The sequence below is a fragment of the Apteryx mantelli genome, chromosome 1 (assembly GCF_036417845.1).
Source record: "Apteryx mantelli isolate bAptMan1 chromosome 1, bAptMan1.hap1, whole genome shotgun sequence".
Taxonomy (NCBI): Eukaryota; Metazoa; Chordata; class Aves; order Apterygiformes; family Apterygidae; genus Apteryx; species Apteryx mantelli.
In genome coordinates this window covers 196745480-196766175 of record NC_089978.1, presented here as the reverse complement: position 1 = coordinate 196766175, position 20696 = coordinate 196745480, and the positions used below count along the sequence as shown (strand labels likewise).

General features: G+C 43.1%; 1 protein-coding gene across 1 annotated transcript; it reads right to left on the bottom strand.

The window, feature by feature from the left end:
- Positions 1 to 1662: 1662 nt before the first annotated feature.
- Positions 1663 to 15431, bottom strand: WNT16 (Wnt family member 16). Its single transcript, XM_067298389.1, has 4 exons — positions 15328 to 15431; positions 14784 to 15037; positions 12392 to 12678; positions 1663 to 4045 (listed from the first exon to the last, which is right to left on the bottom strand). Exons 1-4 carry the CDS (start codon positions 15429 to 15431, stop codon positions 3581 to 3583), a joined length of 1110 nt encoding a protein of 369 aa, XP_067154490.1. The 3' UTR covers positions 1663 to 3580.
- Positions 15432 to 20696: the final 5265 nt, after the last annotated feature.

Below are 20696 nucleotides of genomic sequence, written 5' to 3'. Positions count from 1 at the left end.
TTGTGAAAGCATAAAAAACACTAAAATTCTAAAAATTGATATTGAAAATCTATGCCTGAAATGTAAAATAAAGTCATGGTTCCATGTTCACTGTTATTGAATTGGGGCATTCCGGATCATCTGGCAGAACAAACTGGGTACAGTCAGGAAAGGATTCACAATTAGCATTTTTGGCAGGTTATCCAGAACAAATAGTAGTGTTTATTTAATCCTGATACTTCAAAATGGCTTTGACTTTATAGACAGGAGGGCAAGTGACACCTGATCTACATTAAGTTAGAGGGCTCAGACAGACAACGCCTCATGCGGCACAGTTTGCCACAGTGGAATGATCCTTCTACATGCTTTTTAACAAACTTTAGTCAGCAGACTGAGTTGGTACTGGTTCAGCACTTTACATGATATAGCCATGACAAGTTTGGTCTATGATGAACTTCCCTAAAATCAAGTTTGCTATTTCATGAAATATCATCCTTCAGTGAAGTCAAGCATCTCAACTCCTTCAGAAATTGTTTCCTCTGAATGACCAATGATAATTGTTGCTGTTTACTTTTACACTTTTCACATACTTGTCATTCACTGAAAAGTGCTGCCTGGAACAGAGACATTTTGATAGCAATGGAGACAATCTCCATTTAACACACATCCTTTGACGAGCAATCTCCAATAGGCAAGAAAAAAATGGTGCTCTTTAGTTACTGATCCATGCACAGAATAGCATGTAGATCAAAATGACCAACTGTATTCTTGCAGTAACTCCTCTGAGTATGTCAGCATTTTACTCAATGATACAACTTTGTTCTTAAAATACACAACCAGTCCCCATGCATTTCTGTTTTCAAATTAGCATATATCATTTTCACTTTAAGAAGAGGTTACAATTATCCTTTCTTCAAAAAGTAAAGTTGTGGCATTTTTCATAGGTTTGCTACTTTTCACAAACTGCTGCTCCATACATACAAGGACAGTGTGAAGGAACAGGACTGAGATAAGACCATTCCCCCACTCAAACTGTGAATTTCTTTCTATTTTTTTCTAATCTCCGTTGCTCAGATGAGCACAGATGTAGCTATTTTTAAAGAGAAAAGATGTATCTTGCTCCTAGAAAGTTTCAAACCTATACAAGAGTATTATAATGCTATGTCTCCAAAGCCAACAGCCTCTTACCTTTGTCAGCCCTCTGTGTGGAGGAGAGACAGAGTGTCTCTACAATACTTTCAAATCTACTGTGACCAGTAGCAGATCCCAGCCCATGCTGACTCTGCAAAGCCTGAACCCACATTCCCCTCTCTGCGTATCCCACTGACAAGAGAGGGCTCACCCTCGGGTGCTAGGTACTTTGGTACGACCTGTGGAGACTGTGGGTTCATTCTCATTACTCAAAGGCGGGAAAACCTTGGGGCTCACAGCTCTCCCTTCGGGTACTTCCACCAGAAGGTGTTCTCACTGCTCAGGCTTTCACAGGGAGGTTACTGATTCCTCCTGCGGCAGCAACTGGGAGGATAAGCACCCTTCCCAGAGATGGTACTTGCTCTGGCCTGAGAATATTCATCTTGCTTGGTCAGTGGAGACAGATTGGCCAAACGTGGAGGGATGGTCCAAAAAAGAACCAACAGGTAAAAGACTTCTTGCTCACTGAATTGGTGTTCCTAAGATATTCCACATAAGACAGCAGAGTACAAAAAACAGAAGTTTTTGTTTGATTCTTCCTGACCTAAACATGCCATGAAGACTGACACAGGATCACCATCTTTCATGGGGAAATTAATAAAAACTAGGAAATGAATTTCCCAGAGTAACTTTGAAAGCATTAACCAAAATGTCTAAGCTGTTTTGGTTCTAACAACTGACTGCCAGTGTGGAGTGTGTTCATCGATGCAACCCTAGTCCCCTTGGTATCAATGGGAGTTCTGCACTGACAACTGGAGCCAGAATTTCACTGTATGCAAAACAAATTTAGAAAAATAGAAAAAATATGCAGAATATTAATTAACTGATCATTTAGAAAATCAAAATAAGTGTTTCTCATCACTGTGTCACAGTAAGTGTATTAGTTACAATAGTTATAACCATCTTATGGTAAGAAAAATTTATGTAATTGTCTGAATAATTTCCCCCTGCACATGCAATAAAAATCAGTTAAATGCTACTACAATAATAACAAAGATCTAACCAGTAAATGTCAAAGGCTGTAATCTTATCACATTAGTTCTGGGAACCTTTTACATAACTTGCATAATTTAAATATTTACAAAATATAAACTTTCTTATCAAAAATACGTCTTTGCACATTTAAACAACAGAAATCCTTTCACATGATGCTTTTTAAGCCAGGCTTTAAATCATAGCATAAAAATAAACAACCTTTCATAAATGTAAAATAAAAATGAGCCAACATGTGGGGAGGGAGAAAGTATTATCAATAATAGTTTAAATATTTTAGTGGTGTGAGCCAATTCATAAATTGCATTGTGCATTGAACTTATTTTATAAGGATGATTAGTTGGGATGCAATCTAATTAATGTTCTAGCTACTGCTCCTATATGAAAGAGAAAGCAATTCATGTTTTAAAAATTCTTTCACTTAATGACAGGTTTTTTTGGGATGAATCTTGTATGGCATGTGGAGGGAAACTATGAAAATGATGGTGAACCACCATTCAGATGGCTGAATATGGCAGTTTATTACACACAGTCCAACTGTGGGGGGGAAGGCTGACTGACTAGCAAAATGTGCATTCAGATACTAAGGAAATGCCTGCAAGGGATTTTATTTCCTTCAAATACCAAGCTTCTGTCCCTCCTCAGATCTGTTCTTTGTGCATTTGAAAGGCATTCTATAAAAAAATCCTAAAAAGTTTGCTATTTCGTATACCATTCATATTCACCAAACTATGCTGTAGCCCCCCCTTTTCTGGGCAACGCTTGCTCCACCCAAATGGATCATCACTTCCATCCGGGCCAGCGTTCAACTCACTACATTCACACACATTTCTGAGTAGCAGACTCTTTTCTTTACATTATGCAGAAGGCTTTCTGTACAAGAAGCAGATGCTAAGCAAATGCTTCATGGTTAACAGCGCAACACTGCCTGTATCTTTTTTTTAAAACCTGCAGAAATGAACCATCTAGTGGATCCATCAAGTTCCACTCTTAAAAATATGGAAGTAAAGATTATATCTATCTCACATGTCTTGCATGCCCTCTTAACTCTTCAGTCTCTGGCTAAGATCTCCTTTAGTTTTCTCCACTGTACATACCAACCTCCTTGATTTTCACCATGTTGTGGTTGTTAAAGACTTGGAAAGTTTAGGTCTGTCCCTAGTTATGGAGTTACATATTGAAATGTGTCATTGGGAGTCTTTCCTTGTTGTTTTAGCTATCCGTGTGTGCAGGCTGCTATTCACTAAATTGCTCTTTCATAGGCCAAAATGTTTGGACTACCCTTTATTTGGCAGTACCCATTTCCCCTGAGGCTGATCCCCTGTACTCCCACATGGTAAGAATAATTACTGCCTGCGTGGCGGTTATCTGTACAAAACAGTGCAAGATGATTTGGCTCTGCTTTCTGTACTTAATCTTACTTGCAGGTATGCACATCAGTCATGGTCTCACACCTTCGGCAGCGTACATAGCAGCACCACACAAACTTGCATTCACATCTCTCCACGTGTCTGACAACATGAGTGTTGTATCCGCGCCCACAGCAGAGGAGGTTGCAGCCGTCAGGTCCCTCTGACGTGCGGTTACATTCCCTTCCCTGAGTTCCAGGAATCCCCAATTTATGATCTTCTACACAGTAATTCGGTGATTTGTTTACATACAGCAGATCTTCTTTCTGGATTGGTATTTTTCGCTGGCTTTTTTCTTTCCTGCGTAATTTTTTTTTCAGTCTGTCTGATATCTGTATGCTGTTTTCATACTTATTCTTTAAAAAATGGCCAATCTTTTCAAAGGAGGACATTGTTTTCCAACAAGTTTTCACAGCACAGGACCCAGAAACACCATGACAACGGCAATCCACTGACATCAGCTTTGCTACAGCCTGAAAAGGAAGTGAGAACAACATTTGGATGTAGCCTTTCATTCATTAAGCATCCTGCCGGACATCTCCAAGCACTTAATGCTGCTGCTGCCATTGCCATTGCACTGATGGGGAAGACAGACTGCAGGAGAATTACGTTTAAAGAATCAGGCTTTCAATTCTGGACCCCTGTGTGAGAAGCCTGATCTTTAGAAGTACAAAGCACCTGCAGTTTACAATGGCCATAACCTGGCAATCTCCAGTCATAATAACAGGAGCTTATACTTCTGGCTGGCTTTTCTTTCCAAAGGCTCCTAAATACCTGAAATGACATGTCCTAGGTCACTCCACCCACAGCTGGTATGCAAATGCTCCTTGTGGGGAATAGCAGGAGGGGAATCATGGAAAGGGATGAGTAACGGTGCATGATTTCTAAGCTGGAAGAAATTTATGGGCATGTCTATACCATCTTTTAAGGATGCCTTGAGGCTACCATCAAGATCACTAAGCATTCAGAACACAGTCTGTGACTACGGCCACAGGAACAGCCGGAGGTGGCACCCCAGTGCCTGCGTGACCCAGGCAGCGCTGCGCAGTGCACAGCTTGCCGGCCACCTCCAGGCATCCTGGTGCAAGAGTTAGTGGTGCCCACACCTTTGGGCTGCAAGGAAATTCAGGTTTTCTGATGTAAATCTCAGGTGCCTCTCACTTAGAAGATCAAGCCTTGTTTTTGTAATTTAGGTTTACTAGTACTGTCATGGGTTTCCAGTGTGTTTTTTTCATTGCACAAAGGCTCTATTAAACCCATTTTGATAGTTGCATTGATATCACTTTTATAACTTTTAATATTTTAGCAAAAGTATCACAGTTATTAACAACATTAAAATGTCCTTAGATGGACTACATTTCAATGCCTTTGCAGATTCAAGCACTGGATTGAACAATAACTACCTCATCAACAAAGGGAGTCCACAGCCCACAGCCTGCATTAAGCTTTTACAACATGCAAGAATTTTGGCACAGTTTAGATCAGAGCAAGCCCCAAAGAACTGGAATCTATAAACAAGCAGTAACTTTCTTTATCTGGGTCTGCAATTTAAATAGTCAGAAGACAACCAATATAATCTTCCTTCTCAAAAGGTCACAGTATAAAATTGCACAATTAGACTTGTGGCAGATCTCACATCATACTCCGGAAAAGTCTACAAAAAAAAGCCATCACATGCACAAATACAGCAAAATGACAAGGTATCATAAAATTTTTTTTTTTTTTTTTTTTTTTTACTTTTTCATTAACTATACCACACCTTTGTAGCCATTTTGTAGATTCATATAGGCCATTGTTTAATGGTGTGGAAAGTCCATGCTGCAGTCTTCCATTTTAGCTAACTTTTCCACCATATCTTGTTTCCACAATAAAGGCAATCATGAACTTATATACAGATGTGATTGTTTTAAAGGATCATTTTGGGGGGAATGTAACAGAGAGTCTGCTGTTGTCTGAGATACAAATAAGCAGCCTGGGACTCAGGGACTGAATAAACTTGAGAGTCCCAGGCTGCTTATTTGTATCTCAGACAGCACAAATGTCATCCTCAAAGTTTCAGAGCTAGTCTGGAGCAGATAAAATGAGTTGTTTCTACCCTATGTTTTATAGTGGAACTTTTCATCATGGTAAATATGGTCACTGAAGTTTGGGACCCAATCCAACATGGTTAAACCCATGGATTTCAGTAGGAGTTGAGGCCTCCCGGCACATTCTGCCCGGAAGACACTGACACAAGCCCAAGCTGGTATCTACATATAACTTGACAAACGTTAGTAAAAATACACATGACCAAAGTGTTTGCTTGGAGTCACACCTTCTTTGGTGAATGAATAGGACATATTTCTTGGTAGAGGTTACCAAGAAAGACAAACAAGCAAAGCATTTAAAGAACCATTAGCAAGAAACAGCAGGTGTATGCCCTAACCTAATAAAGCCATTAGCCTTTACAAACTAAATCTGGTGAAATGAAGCAGAAGATATTTCAGGTCCTGTGGGTTGCATTTGGGATTGGAGGTTTTTCCCTATCCTGGAAGAAATAAGAATATTGGAACAAGCAGACCCTCTCCCCAAAGCACAGAGAGACTCTTTTCAGTGGCAAATAAACCAGCAGTAATTCTTGCAAATACTTGTCTTCTCTCCTTCACAGGCTAGTTTCTGCTTAATAGACAGATATGACCTTATGCTCATATCTTCAGAATCTATCAGTAAGGAAATCACTGGGGAGCCAGAATACACATCAAGACATAACATTGATTGAGGCAGATGAGAATTTGATATCCAAGGACAGAAAGTCTTTGTGAGAATACAGATAAGCTAATAAAATGAGAAGGAAAATGGAAACCTAATATAGGAATGTAAATATTACACAGAATTTACAAACAGAATGGATTTAATAATATTTTCCACTATTATTTATTTGTATCATAGTAGGTAACTAGAATCCCAAAGAAGTTTGAAACTACTTGTGTTATAAGCCATACAGATGTAATGCTTGCTTTCACTGCAGTATGCCAGGGTACTAATTAGGGAAGAAACAACAGGGGAAAAATACATAATTTTGTTTCGGGAAAAAAAATGTACTGCCAAGTCCGCTAGAATCAGGCACTGTAAAATCTGGATGAAGCAGAATGATACAGAATATGTCTGGGGGAGCACTGGATGTGTCTGTTAGGTGTTAAGAGTGAGTTATTTTGATGTGGACAAGTAGCCTAGCAGATGACGCTCTGTCTTTCTCTGAGGATGAAATCAGTGAAAACCAAAGGGAGACAGAGTTTCTAAACAAGAGCAAGAACTTATGTTGGAGTCTTAGTTTGGCATCAAAATATAAAAATGCAGTATGTATTAGCAGTAAATATGTTCATGTAAGATCAGATCAGTACAAGCACTGTAAATGTGGTTGAGTGTGGCTGAGATTGTCCACAGCAGTTACAAAAATTTGTGTTCTTATTCTGGGTTGCTCAGGCTTCTTATATGAGGTTTTGATACAATCTGTTTTAAAACGATTTATGGTGGCATCATGACTGTGCATGACCCCAGGCTATTGCTTCCCAGCTACTAGGATTAACACAGCAAGTTTTCAGGTTGGACTCCAACACATTTTGGCCTGTCTCTACCAGCGGCACTGGAAGCTGACATCTTGCTTTGGCTGAACACAAAACATGGTCCTGGAGCTCAAGCTGTCATGCGAGCTTTAATGAACAAGCTCCCAAAGCAGAACATCTGGCAAAGCTTAGGGTGTTGGATCAGTTTCACAGGGGCATCTGACTGCAACCTGAGGATGTCCAAGTCTAGAAGTAAAACTGAGCTTTAGAAAGACCTTTCTCTTCAGCCTGTCCTACCATGGATTTAGCTGTTCTGCTCAGCACACTGACTACTCAGCCTCTCAGTCCTAGTGCCTGTCCACCCTCACCCTTTTATATAAGGAGCCAACAGATATGCACACCTAACTACACTGAACATTACAATGCCAAAGCCTTTTTACCAAGGATGATGAACATTTATCCTGGGCAGAACAAGGAATGAAATCTGGAGGAATCCTGAGGTTCCAGCTAGTGTCCTAAACTACTCAGTCAAAGGATCCTTACTGTTTTGAAATTGATATATCTTGGATTTTACAGAATCACAGAATAGCTGGGGTTGAAAGGGACCTCTGGAGATCATCTAGTCCAACTGCCCTGCTCAAGCAGGGTCACCTACAGCAGGTTGCCCAGGCCCATGTCCAGTTGGGTTTTGAGTATCTTCAAGAATGGAGACTCCACAACCTCTCTGGACAACCTGTTTCAGTATTCAGTCACCCTCAAAGTTAAAGGAGTGTTTTCTTGTGCTTAAGTGGAAAATTTAACTATGAAATGTAGAAATATAAAATAAGATTTCCCATGGAAATAAGAAAGGAACAAGAGAATTCTCTACATACCAATGCCATTATCTACTCCAAACAAACAGAAGTATTGTCCCTGGAAGACTGTTCTCTCAAGCCAGAATCAGGAACATGATAGTATTTATTATAAAAAGGTCACAGGATACCAAAATATATTGCCAAACATGCTTCTTGTCAGCTCCAAAATATGAAGGTCAACTATGCCCAACATCTTCTAGTTAAGGATTTTTAAACTGTAAAAATCAAAAACTCTTTTAAGCTTTACTTTAGTTAATATTGTTGTTAGAAATCCCAACTACCAACAACAAACATTCCCCTTCACTTTTGACAGTGGTCAAAATGTTTATTTTATCCTACAGCTTGCTATTAAGTTACAAAATATTTATGCATGGAAGCTGTACTAAATACTCTGCATATTTTCTTCTGAGATAATGAACAACAAATACACCATTGCTGCAAAACCAGTGTAGCTAAAGATCTTTGGGTTCTTCAAGCTTGCAGTGCATGTTTGTTTGTTGTTTTTTTTGAAAAAAAAGTAAAGTGTCATGGAAAAGGAACAAGCATATATACTATGTATCCACCAAATGAGCCTGTGACAGTGTACTTTCAGAGCTTTGTTGCACAGCTCAGTATTGTGAAAAACCTGAAATTCTGAAAGGTCCTCAGGACCTTAAGGTTCCTGTTGGGCCAGATCCTATCACAGTCACAATGACTGACAGCCTAATCTAAAGCATCAAGGATGTGAAGCTATTTATAGTAAGAGGTACAATCAACAAGAATAGTAATGGAAGATGCTACAGCTACATCAAATTAAGGATGCGGATGCCAAACCCAGAACTTATATTTTCATCCATATAACTTGGATCTAAGATAACTTGGATCCTGTCAAAATTACTATTCATGAAAAATGAAGCCTCATTTAACTGCATCTTTCAGCCACTTGCACCTTTAGCTCACTGTTTGAAAATACATAAATATGCTATCTTTGGCAACAGTACCAGCTGAGTGTATGCGTCTCCTTTGCTAGTCATTCTTGTCCCCATGCCATAGGAGGCCCAACTGACTGACCACTGTAGATGAGATCAGGGAACTGATCCAACTTTAGAGAAATCAACCCAGAAAGAAGTTGCTCTTCTGGATGAGGTATCCGTTTTTTTCTAAAGCTGAACATTTCCTTGCTATGGTTCATGGTGCAAGGCCCCAGGCAGCTGTTCTGGTGCATCTGTGGGAGACTGCTTTAACACAGCACGTGCAGGAACAAGTGATGAGCATGAGGACAGTGCAGAAGACTGTAAGCGAATACCACCACTGAAGACAAGGTTAGCAAACTACAGCTGCTGCTAAGCTACGCGAAACCAGAGGCAGAAAAGAGAAGAGGGTATCACGGAAAAGGTCTGTGTAGCTGCGACCTAAATTCAGAAATCACATTCCTGTTTCTCTTTGAAGTTCCTCAGGAGCCTGGCAGTCTGCTTCCCTACAATTTCATTACAGAATCACAGAATCACAGAATCGCTGAGGTTGGAAGGGACCTCTGGAGATCATCTAGTCCAACCACCCTGCTCAAGCAGGCTCACCTAGAGCACATTGCACAGGATTGCATCCAGGCGGCTTTTGAATATCTCCAGAGAAGGAGACTCCACCACCTCTCGGGGCAACCTGTTCCAGTGCTCTGTCACCCTCACAGTGAAAAAGTTTTTCCTCATGTTAAGATGGAAGTGTCTGTGTTTCAGTTTGTGCCCGTTGCCTCGTGTCCTGTCGCTGGGCACCACTGAAAAGAGTCTGGCCCCATCCTCTCGACACCCTCCCTTCAGATACTTGTACACGTTAATAAGATCTCCTCTCAGCCTTCTCTTCTCCAGGCTAAACAGGCCCAGCTCTCTCAGCCTTTCCTCATAAGAGAGATGCTCCAGTCCCCTAATCATCTTTGCAGCCCTTCACTGGACTTGCTCCAGTAGTGCCACATCCCTCTTGTACTGGGGAGCCCAGAACTGGACGCAGTACTCCAGATGTGGCCTCACCAGGGCTGAGTAGAGGGGGAGGATCACCTCCCTCGACCTGCTGGCAACACTCTTCCTGATGCACCCCAGGATACCATTGGCCTTCTTGGCCACAAGGGCACATTGCTGCCTCATGCTTAACTTGGTGTCCACCAGCACTCCCAGGTCCTTCTCCGCAGAGCTGCTTTCCAGCAGGTCAACCCCCAACCTGTACTGGTGCATGGGGTTATTCCTGCCTAGGTGCGGGACCCTGCACTTGCCTTTGTTGAACTTCATGAGGTTCCTCTCTGCCCACCTCTCCAGCCTGTCCAGGTCTCTCTGAATGGCAGCACAGACCTCTGGTGTATCGGCCGCTCCTCCCAGTTTTGTATCGTCAGCAAACTCGCTGAGGGTGCACTCTGTCCCTTCATCCAGGTCATTGATGAAGAAGTTGAACAAGACTGGACCCAGTACCGACCCCTGGGGGACACCGCTAGCTACAGGCCTCCAACTAGACTCTGTGCCGCTGATCACAACCCTCTGAGCTCTGCCATTCAGCCAGTTCTCAATCCACCTCACTGTCCACTCATCCAGCCCACACTTCCTGAGCTTGTCTATGAGGATGCTATGGGAGACAGTGTCAAAAGCCTTGCTGAAGTCTAGGTAGACAACATCCACTGCTCTCCCCTCATCTACCCAGCCAGTCATTCCATCATAGAAGGCATTGTTGCCCCAATCTGAGTAAGTGGCACTGCCTCATACCTATCCAATTAGTTTCCAGAAATTCAGCATTTGTCCTCAGTCTCTTGGCTGAGTAGTATGATAGGAGTCTCAGTGTATGTGTAACACAGACTGGCAGGACTAGGCTGAAACATCTCTGTGGCTGGTGGTCCACATTCTAATGACAAACATGGAAATTAAAATAATAATTCATATCTGTACTGTATATAAAAAATCATGAACTTGAAAAAATACTACTTTATAGAGATTATATTCTCCTCCCCAACTATCTCCCCCTATAAATGCAATAATTGACTTCTTGCTCTTTCCCTTAGGAAATAACAACTTACTCTCCCATTTCCCTAATTAACATCCCCCACTACACAATACCACTGCCTTTTCTTGGACATGATTTAGCTGACCGATTAATCTAATAAAACTAATATTCTCAGCATATACTTAAAGTTTGCTTCTTCTATTTCAAGCTTAAAAAAGGCTTGCATATCTGAAAGATTTTCTGTTTTTCCAACTTACTTAGTTAAATAAAATATATTACATCTACTTGCAAACTGTGAAAATAGGCTTATTTTAAAATACATTACAATGGTACTACCTTGGGTCTTCTTATGATATGATTGACTAATATGGCTATTCCCAGTCTACGGATGATAGGAAAGTTCTTTTCAGTAAAATCCACTGATGCTGCTCCTGGCTACAGGAAATTACAGAGTTAAAATGGGGTCCAGCATGCATGATCCAAAACGAGGCCAAAACCAGAGGGTCCACTTTTCTTCTCTTCAGTTACAGCTGTGTCACAGAGCAGATTTAAAGAATTACTGGGCCACAGAGAGACAATAAACACTTATGAGGTTAAAAACTCATGAGGTAAAGCAGAGAATTTATTTTTAAAGCAAGAACCAGAACCCAAGTCTCTGCCATTCCAGATGTAGTCCTAGTCACTGGGTTACAGAGTCACAGGCCCCTGTATTGGCTGTTCCTGTCCCCATTAATTGGTCCTGTTCCCATCATCTGCAGAATAATGGCACATGGGAACCCAGCTTCACTCCCCCACACACCCCCACCATTTGATGACAAGAACATTTCCTCTGTGACTGTAGGTTTGAATTGCCTTGAACTGAAGAAGACCTATCTGAAGCAAGTCTCCTCTCACTTGTTTGTTGAGCACTCTAACCAGCAGGCTACTTTAAAATGGAAATGGCACTTCTATCCCATATTTCAAAAGAAAAGGTTAAATTTAGATTTGTTCTTTGAATGTTTCTGCCTTCTACTGCCAGGAGATGATTCCAGGTTGTGGATCCCAACTGGGTAACGATGCTTGATGTCAAGTGTGTCTGCTCACTCAATATTAGAGAGAATTAAAAATGCAGGTGATGATGATAACAGAACATAACAGATAATAAGAGGAAAAAAAACCTCATGCATTATTGTGATGAAAAGACTAGTTAAAGTTGATATTGGTTAAAGAATGGATATTTGAGATTATTTTGAATACTACTCCAGATCTAATTCTTATTTTATGAATTTTATTTTAAACTGTGAAGCATGTTAGTCAAAAATAGCTTTGATTTCAGCTTCGTACATGTTTGCTTTGGAGGTCTTAGTGCAGTTCTTGCCATTGGCCCCATTAGTATCTGCAGTCAGGCACAGGCCTCATTTGGTTAATGTCATTTTGGCAATGAAACCTAACAAGCAATTGCTCCCATTTCTTAAACAGTAATACATACCTGCCTCCCAGCCTCATTATTGTGCAGGTTCATTGCTGCCAATCCACTCCCATTCTTGCCCGTTATGTTCTTGATAGGCACATCCAAGAACTTTCTGCTGAACCACATTCCATAGTGGATATCATCCGAGCAGCCACCCCAGTGCCAGCCCTCACTGGCTGAGCCACCGGTCTGCAGGTTGGTATCACAGGAGCACTCGGTCATATTTCCCGCACTGCATGATCGCGTCACAGAGTGCACGAGGCCTGCCGCCGTCACTGCATATATAAATGCAGTCTCCTTTGTACCTATAAGAGAATGCATGAATATGTTACTTCATAACTTCCTCTGATTAGCTTCCATGCCTGAGCTGTAGAAGCCAATTTTATAAACCACACTATTATTAAAAGGGAACAGTTACAAGTCTAAAGCCGTCATGGCTTGATCTGCATAGTTAAATTGTTCAAAGCAATGGTTATTCATAACCAAACACGACTTCAGGGCCTATTCATATGACTAGGCTATTAACTGTGCTGTTTCTGGCTGCTTTATATGATGTGATTTTTGGTAACTTTCTAAATCCAGTTTGGAACTTTATTTTATTTGCCACAGAAACTCTCAAGCAAATTAAGTTTCAATTAAAAAAAACCACCCAAAAGTCTTACTCTCCATGCTGCTTTTCACTATTCATATTGATTTGAGTAAGAAGAAGTTAGTTCAGATCTTGGAGGAGGAACTCAAAGCTGTCATGATCCTAGGTTACTTTGGTACAGGGCCAGAACTTACCTCATGCTAAATTTAGCAAACATTGAGGTTATTCTAATTCACAAAGGTTGCAAACAGACACAAGAATCTGAAACCAGTCAGAAATTGGGATGGCACAAGAATATTTAGGCCATGTGCTTTTCCTATAATAAGCTGTCCATAGGAATGACAGTAGTATAAAAAGTCTTTATACTGTTCCTATTATACCACGGAAGAATCATGGAGTTAACTGTCTGGGCCTCCTAAACCAGTCAAATTCTGTTAGACCTGCGGCATAAAGTGGCACAAATCTTTAAACAGTGTTAAGCATAGCATGCCCTCTAAGCAAACCTAAAATCAACACCTGGCCAGTTAACTGCAGCTAAAATTTCACTATACTAATTTTCACTGTTGTCAAAACAAGTTGTTATTTCCAGTCTCTAAAGTTGCTGCTCACTAACAAGAAAGTTCCTGCTCATTTCTCTTCTTCATATTAGTCCATTGTGCTGATACCGTAATAAAGTGTTTATACAAAGCATACTTGGAATGGAGCTTCTTGTGTAAGCAGTGTCACCCACTTATGGGTCTGTAGGAACACTCCATCCCATTAGATGGGAGTAACACACAGTACATATGGCTACATACAGCAAGGAAGACTACTTACAGGGCTGGGTTTTTGTTTTGCTTTGTTTTGTTTCTTTTGGAATGTGTATCACATTTTATTCCTTATTTTTATGGGGGTTTTTTGGTTAATGTTTGTTTCTTCACAGCTGTATTGTAATATAAAGTAAAGATTACACAAACTCAAAATGAGGTACTGTAATACTTAATAGAGTTCATATCAATGATTACATTGAATTTGGTGAGTACAGCACTCAAGAAACTTGCAGGACCAAGGTCTTTGAAACTGCCTTTTAATGCAAACAAAATGTCCCTAATTCAGTGTAAATTTCAGCAATTGCACTATTAGTTCATGTAATAAAAGTTGCTTTGAACTTGCTGAGCTGAGCAATACTGTCTAATTGAGTGCATGTGATATATTTTAAAGTAATTCACATAGCACTTGGTGCTGTGAGCAGATTTTTACCTGCAATTCAGCGACCCTTTTGAAATGTTGTCATTGCCCCACTGATTTAGTAATTATGACATAGGTAAAGTTATAAAAATGCCAGTCAGTCTAAGAATAACAACATTTCAACACAGTTAAGTGTTACAGACACTGTCATCCAAGGCTGTATTAAGTAAAAATCAAAGTAACTAGCGATAATTTTGGAAAGACAATGGTAGGGCTTGTCTGCTCCGTGGATTTCGTGTACCTGCACGGCCGTGCCAGCCTCCCGGGGCAGCTGTGGTCGCCGCCCGCCACGACGGCCCCGCTATGCCCGGCTGGCAACGAGGACAAGGAGGACCCGCGCCCTCGGGGCCCGACGCCGGCCCGCACGCCCGGGGCGCAGCAGCCCGCGGGACGGGGCCGGCGCGGCGCCCGGCGCGCTCCTCTCGCCGCGGCGGCGCCGGGCGGGCCGGGCCGGGCCGGGCGGGCCGGGGAGCGGCGCCCCGAGGGGGAGGCTGCGCCCCGCCGCCGCCCCCCGTGCGCCCGGCGCCGCCGCCGCCGCCGCTGCGGGCGCACCCGCGGGCGCCCCCGGCGCGGCCCGGCGGGGCGGACACTCACCGCTGCTGAGCTGGTGCCCGAAGGCGGCGGCGGCGGCGGCGGGGAGGCCGCGGCGGGCGGCGGGCGGCGGGCGGCAGTTCCAGCGCTCGTGGCGGAACTGGCTGCGGCACTCCTGGAGGCCGAGGCGCGCTCCCTCGCGGATGGCGGGCACCAGCTCCGGCTTCTTCTCGCACAGGTCCTTCTGGCGGCCGCTCAGCGGCGGGCTGGCGCAGCCCGGCTTCTCCGGCGCGCCGGCCGAGGCGATGCCCAGCCACCTGCAGAAGCAGCCCCACCGTCAGCGCCGGGCCGGGCGCGGCGCGGCGCGGCGCAGCCCCCCTCCCGCCCCGCTACTCACATCCAGTTGCCGCCGGCGGCGCCGGGGCAGAGCGCCAGCAGCAGCGCAGCCCACAACAGGCGCCGGCGCGGCCGTCCGACGGCAGCCCCGCGCCCCATGGCCGGCGCATGGAGCCCCGCCGGGCAGCCTCGGCCCGCGGCGCCGCTGCTCGCCTCCGGGCCCCCGGGCAGGAGGCTCCGAGGGGCACCGTGGCGAGTCGCTGCCCCTTACTCCGCTCTCGGCTCCTCGGGGGGCAGGGGGCAGGCAGCCCGGGCCGGCTGACGGCCCTGCCGGGGAGGCTGGGCTCGCGGCGAGGGCGGCAGGAGGGGAAGCATTGGGAGAGTTTTATTCGCTTCAAGGTGAGAAAGTTGGGTTTGATGTTTTCCCCCGGCTCCATGCCCGGCTCTGCCCGCCCCGGCCGCGCATTGGCGGGCCGGGGCGGGCCGGGGCGGGCCGGGGCGGGCGGGTCGCGGCGCCCTCGCCGACGGCTCCGCGGGACTGCGCGGCCGTGACGGGCGGCGGCGGCCCCGCAGCGCACCGCGTCGCTGCCCCTCCCCGCGGATCTGGGGCTGCTGCGAGCCGGGCTGCGGGCAGCGGGGCTTGTCCGCGCCGCTGTGTTTCCGATCAACGGGAAGGAAGGAAGGCAAAGGAAGAGTACACGGACTGATAAAATACTAAAATGTTAAGAACTTGTAACTTTTCCCACACGTTTTACTCAAACTCCCTAAAGCTTTAGCAATATTAACTGACTGGACCCAGATCCAGCATCAGCTTTCATTAGGGCAGCATTTGTACACTACTGCTAACTTCACTGAGACACTTTTATCAACTACTAACTTAATAATTATTAGTTATTCATATTAGCTATTACGTTAAGAACTGATGATTTGGCTAACACATCAACTGATGCCAGAGCTGGGACTGGCAATCTGAACTTTCAAGTCCTTTTTGATCACATTATATTTCTGCTTCCCTTTGTGTAAGTGAAACACCTGTGTTAAAAATAATCTGGAGATGTCAGCTCTATAAAGGCTTTGACACAGTTGTAACTTAGCAAAATAGTTCTTGTTGACTGACAATAGCTCTAAGTGAAGAGCAAAATAAATCATCTCAACTGACAGATGTACATTTTAAGAGTGCAACACATAGAGAAATAATCACGCAAATGTCTTGTTCCCCCTCTCATTTTCCCCATCAGTGTGCTGTGTGACTTTAAGACTGTAGTACATTTAGATACATAAAGTTAGCTGTCTCCTTCATATTCATGTTCATTTGCCTGCTCTAAAAAGTTCTCCATAACATCACCAGTTCTGTGCAGATTCCATATGACCCAGGAGCTATTTTAACCTTTGAACACTGTTTTTTCCTCTCTTCTAAAGCTTAGTCTGGAGAACATCTGCTTGTGGTTGCAAAGGAACTTAGTAAACACTGAAGGAAATGGATGGAGGACCCCCACTGGAACACAAGGAACCGGCCATGAAACAGGCCTAAACCAGCAAAACTATGTGGGTTGTGTCAGAGAATTATCTAATTATTTCAGGACATATGGTTCATTTTATCCTCTTTGCTGCTTTCTGGCTCCACCCACTAACGTTAATTCAAAGACCTGATCTAATAGCAGTGTATTTCTTATGCCCTTCTTCTTGATCTACTATATGCATTTATCATCTATCCTGATATGATTTTTTTCTTGCCAGTTCTTTTAACTGAGTTCTCCTTTGTTTTTTTTTTTTTGTTTTTTAATTCTTTTAAATTAGTCAGGAGCCTTTCATCTTAAATTCTTATATATGACTTTTTTTCTCTAGAAGCTGCAGAATCTTATATTTCTAATAACAATTTACTTAATATTTAAATTACAAAAATAGTAATTTCAAGAATTCTAATCCTATTTTTATCACATTTTATATATCAAATCATAAATGAATTATCTCTCTGTCAGATTCCTATGTGCTGGGATCTGTTTTTTCTACATCACTGTCCACATTTTTTGCTGCAGTAACCACTAAATAGCCAGGAAAGCCCTTTGATTACATTAACTCATGCATAAAGTGAAACAGTTGCAATTAGAGGGCTGTACAATTGCTGAAAAGTATGAACTGTAAGGGACCTCTGGAGATCATCTAGTTCAACCTCTAGCAACAACCTCCAGCAAAACATATTTTTCCATGAGCATCTGATTCAAAGAAATTTGGATTACTATGTATTTGTGTCCTAATCCCCCATCTGCCTCAGCAATTTCTCTTCCCAACTATCTCCCTTATAATCACTCTGCCATTACCCACAGCCTCCTGAACACTTTCTGTGGCTGTTACAGCCTAGTTCTCCACCAAATCTCCTAGCTTCTTCCCTTTGCCAGGCCTCCCCCTTGCCTCCTAAATTCCTGTCTCCCATTTACATGATCTCTCTTTTTTTTTTTTTAACCTCCAGCAAAACTCTGCTGTCCAACCAAAAAGCAGCACATACAGGGGAATATCTATTTCTATGAGCTATGTGTGTGCATACAGATCAGCTGGCTACTGGTGAAGGAGGGGGGAACAAATTATTTTGCAAGCTGTGAGGTATGTGCTTTGCAAACCTGAGATAAGAACACAATATTTTGGAATCCCTTGCTGATCTGTCAGAATTTACTGAAATTCACTGAAAGACTCTAAAGTTTTTAGGATGCACTGATATATCAACAGACAGTATGATCATATGAACGAGAATAAAAATTTCAGAGCACCAAGTTAACAGCTTGTGATCACTCTAAATTCTCTTGCTAAAAGTAGTGCTTAGCTCCACAAATAGATCTGCTGTAATTAGATTACTTAAATATTAAGACAATATTCCAGTAAGGAAATCAGAATACAAATCTTTGTAATTCTGATTCATTGGTGTGTCAGAGCTGTCTATGTTGGTAGACCATTCATTCCAGGCGTTACAGACAGCAACGTGAGTGTGATACAGTGACAATGAACCAGAACACAAGCTAAGGTCAAGTGTCAAGCCTGAGTGATTAAAATTTACTATAAATCAGGGAAGATGAAATGGGCTTATTGCTTATCTTATTATTTTCTCTGTCCAAGGTGGAGCTTTCTTAGGCTTTTCTTACTGAATGACAACATTTTTCAATTTTGAAAGGAAGACAATAAACTGTTGTTAAAAAAAAAAAAAAAAAGGAAATGTGTCTAAGCTGAGTGGTGTTTCCTGCCTGGACATTTACTGTTTTGCTGTTTAATTATGACCAATGTAATCTTGACAGAGCTGATTACAGAGATGTATTTTTTGGGGTTCACTGTTAGTTAAAGAAAGGTAATCTCTTGTGCAGAATCTGTGTGAATGAGCAGATCACTCAATAAATAATATACTTGGAAGACACAACTGTTATCTTTTAAAAAGAAGTCAGTAGCTAGTATTTTCACTGTATTCAAAGTGTGTCATCTTTTTTGCTAGATACAAAATATGTGCAAAGTTAAACACTCTTAACTTTTCCTAAAAATGTCATCACTTTTGAAAGCTTGGTTCAAATGATTTTCCTTCTCCTGGAGCTGCAGCTGCTCAGTAGAGGCATGATAAAATCAATACAACCAAGCAAACTGTGCTATCATCTCACCTATATGTATGGGCCCTACCAGAGTAATTAATTATCCTCATACCCTAAAAAGCTGAGAGGAGATAAGTCTGTTCAACCAGTCTTCTAAATAGAAAACTCTCCTGTAGTCTCTAAATCAGATTAGTCCTTCAGCTATGAGATTCATCATGTTTGGTGACCAAGCACAAACTGTGTACTTCTAATTCAACAAATGTGCTTTCAATCTATCTCAGTAATTAGCTGCATGATGACATCCATCAAGCCTGGCAACCTGGAAAGTGCTGAGTCTATGCATTGATGAAATTGGAGCCATTTCAGTATTAGGTGTTGTCATCAAGCCTTGTATCAAGCCTTTGGCTGTGACAAACTCCTTCTCTAAAGAGAGCACGCAGGTTGGTTCCAAATACAATGTACCAGCAGAGCCTAGAGGTAAGTGTAAAAGTCACAATTGCTCATCAGTCAGTAGCTGGTGAATTGCTATGTGTTCACTTATCAGTTAAATGTTCTGAGCTATACCAGTGCTGGGTACCCTGATACCACAGGGGTATCTCGCTTCTAAACGTACAGTTCTACGTGCTGCCGGGATTACTTGCCATTGATACTACTGTGATATTGCAGCATCTACAAAATGTGCCTTGGGAGACTTCACCCAGCCCAACCTTCCTGTGCCTCTTTGCTTCCCCCAGCTTCATTCCTGGCCTGGAGACATAGCTGCTTGAATAAATCACACTGCTCCGGCAGTGGGAAAGGGCTGGAGGCAAGCCCTACTTGCACCCTGCTCCCCAGCAAATCATGGTGCCTGAGTAGAGCTGTTGCACCTCTGGGGTCTGTGAGAGCACTGTACCCTCAGCGAGAAAGGAGATGAGCCAGCTGGAAAGGAAGGATGTGCAATGAGACCCTGTATTTCAGGAGGGGGTCCTCACGTTCTTCGTATGATGCCCCCTTGTGCTGTAGCAGCTCCTTGTGAGGTGAAATCTCACCAGACAAGTCTTAGGCCCTCAATAAAATCAGGTTCACAGTGGCAGGGATATTAGAGGGGGAAAGAGAGATACCCCTAAGATCCCATCTGCCCCTTGCCCAGTGGTTTCATATCATTGATGCTCTTAGTGTTATTTTACTTTTTAGCATGTATAGTCTGAAAGTATACACATCCATTGCTAATTTAGGTCTGACACACTGAGTTCACATATGACTGGGACAGCAACTAAAGTGTTAGTAATTACATGATGGCAGATAGAAACTTCTCAAATATGTATAATAATTCCAAAACTACCCCTTAGCATTATCACACAGAATCACACAGAATCGCTGAGGTTGGAAGGGACCTCTGGAGATCATCTAGTCCAACCCCCCTGCTCAAGCAGGTTCACCTAGAGCACATTGCACATGATCGCCTCCAGGCGCGTTTTGAATATCTCCAGAGAAGGAGACTCCACCACCTCTTGGGGCAACCTGTTCCAGTGCTCTGTCACCCTCACAGTGAAAAAGTATTTCCTCATGTTCAGATGGAACTTCCTGTGTTTCAGTTTGTGCCTGTTGCCTCGCGTCCTGTCACTGGGCACCACTGAAAAGAGTCTGGTCCCATCCTCTTGACACCCTCCCTTCAGATACTTGTACACATTGATAAGATCTCCTCTCAGCCTTGTCTTCTCCAGGCTAAACAGGCCCAGCTCTCTCAGTCTTTCCTCATAAGAGAGATGCTCCAGTCCCCTAATCATCTTTGTAGCCCTTCGCTGGACTTGCTCCAGTACTGCCACATCCCTCTTGTACTGGGGAGCCCAGAACTGGACGCAGTACTCCAGATGTGGGCTCACCAGGGCCGAGTAGAGGGGGAGAATCACCTCCCTCGACCTGCTGGCAACACTCTTCCTGATGCACCCCAGGATACCATTGGCCTTCTTGGCCACAAGGGCACATTGCTGCCTCATGCTTAACTTGGTGTCCACCAGCACTCCTAGGTCCTTCTCCGCAGAGCTGCTTTCCAGCATTAACGCAAATTAGCAATTGAGAAAGGAATATAGTATGAACT

Bases quoted from the DNA above. Each gene is read 5' to 3' on its own strand.
- WNT16 (XM_067298389.1), bottom strand. From the start codon at position 15,431: ATGCTTCCCCTCCTGCCGCCCTCGCCGCGAGCCCAGCCTCCCCGGCAG. The intron at 12,679-14,783 runs GTGAGTGTCCGC...ATTCTCTTATAG, and splicing joins CGGGCACCAGCTCAGCAGCG to GTACAAAGGAGACTGCATTT. The intron at 4,046-12,391 runs GTATGTATTACT...CTTCCTTTTCAG, and splicing joins ATAATGAGGCTGGGAGGCAG to GCTGTAGCAAAGCTGATGTC.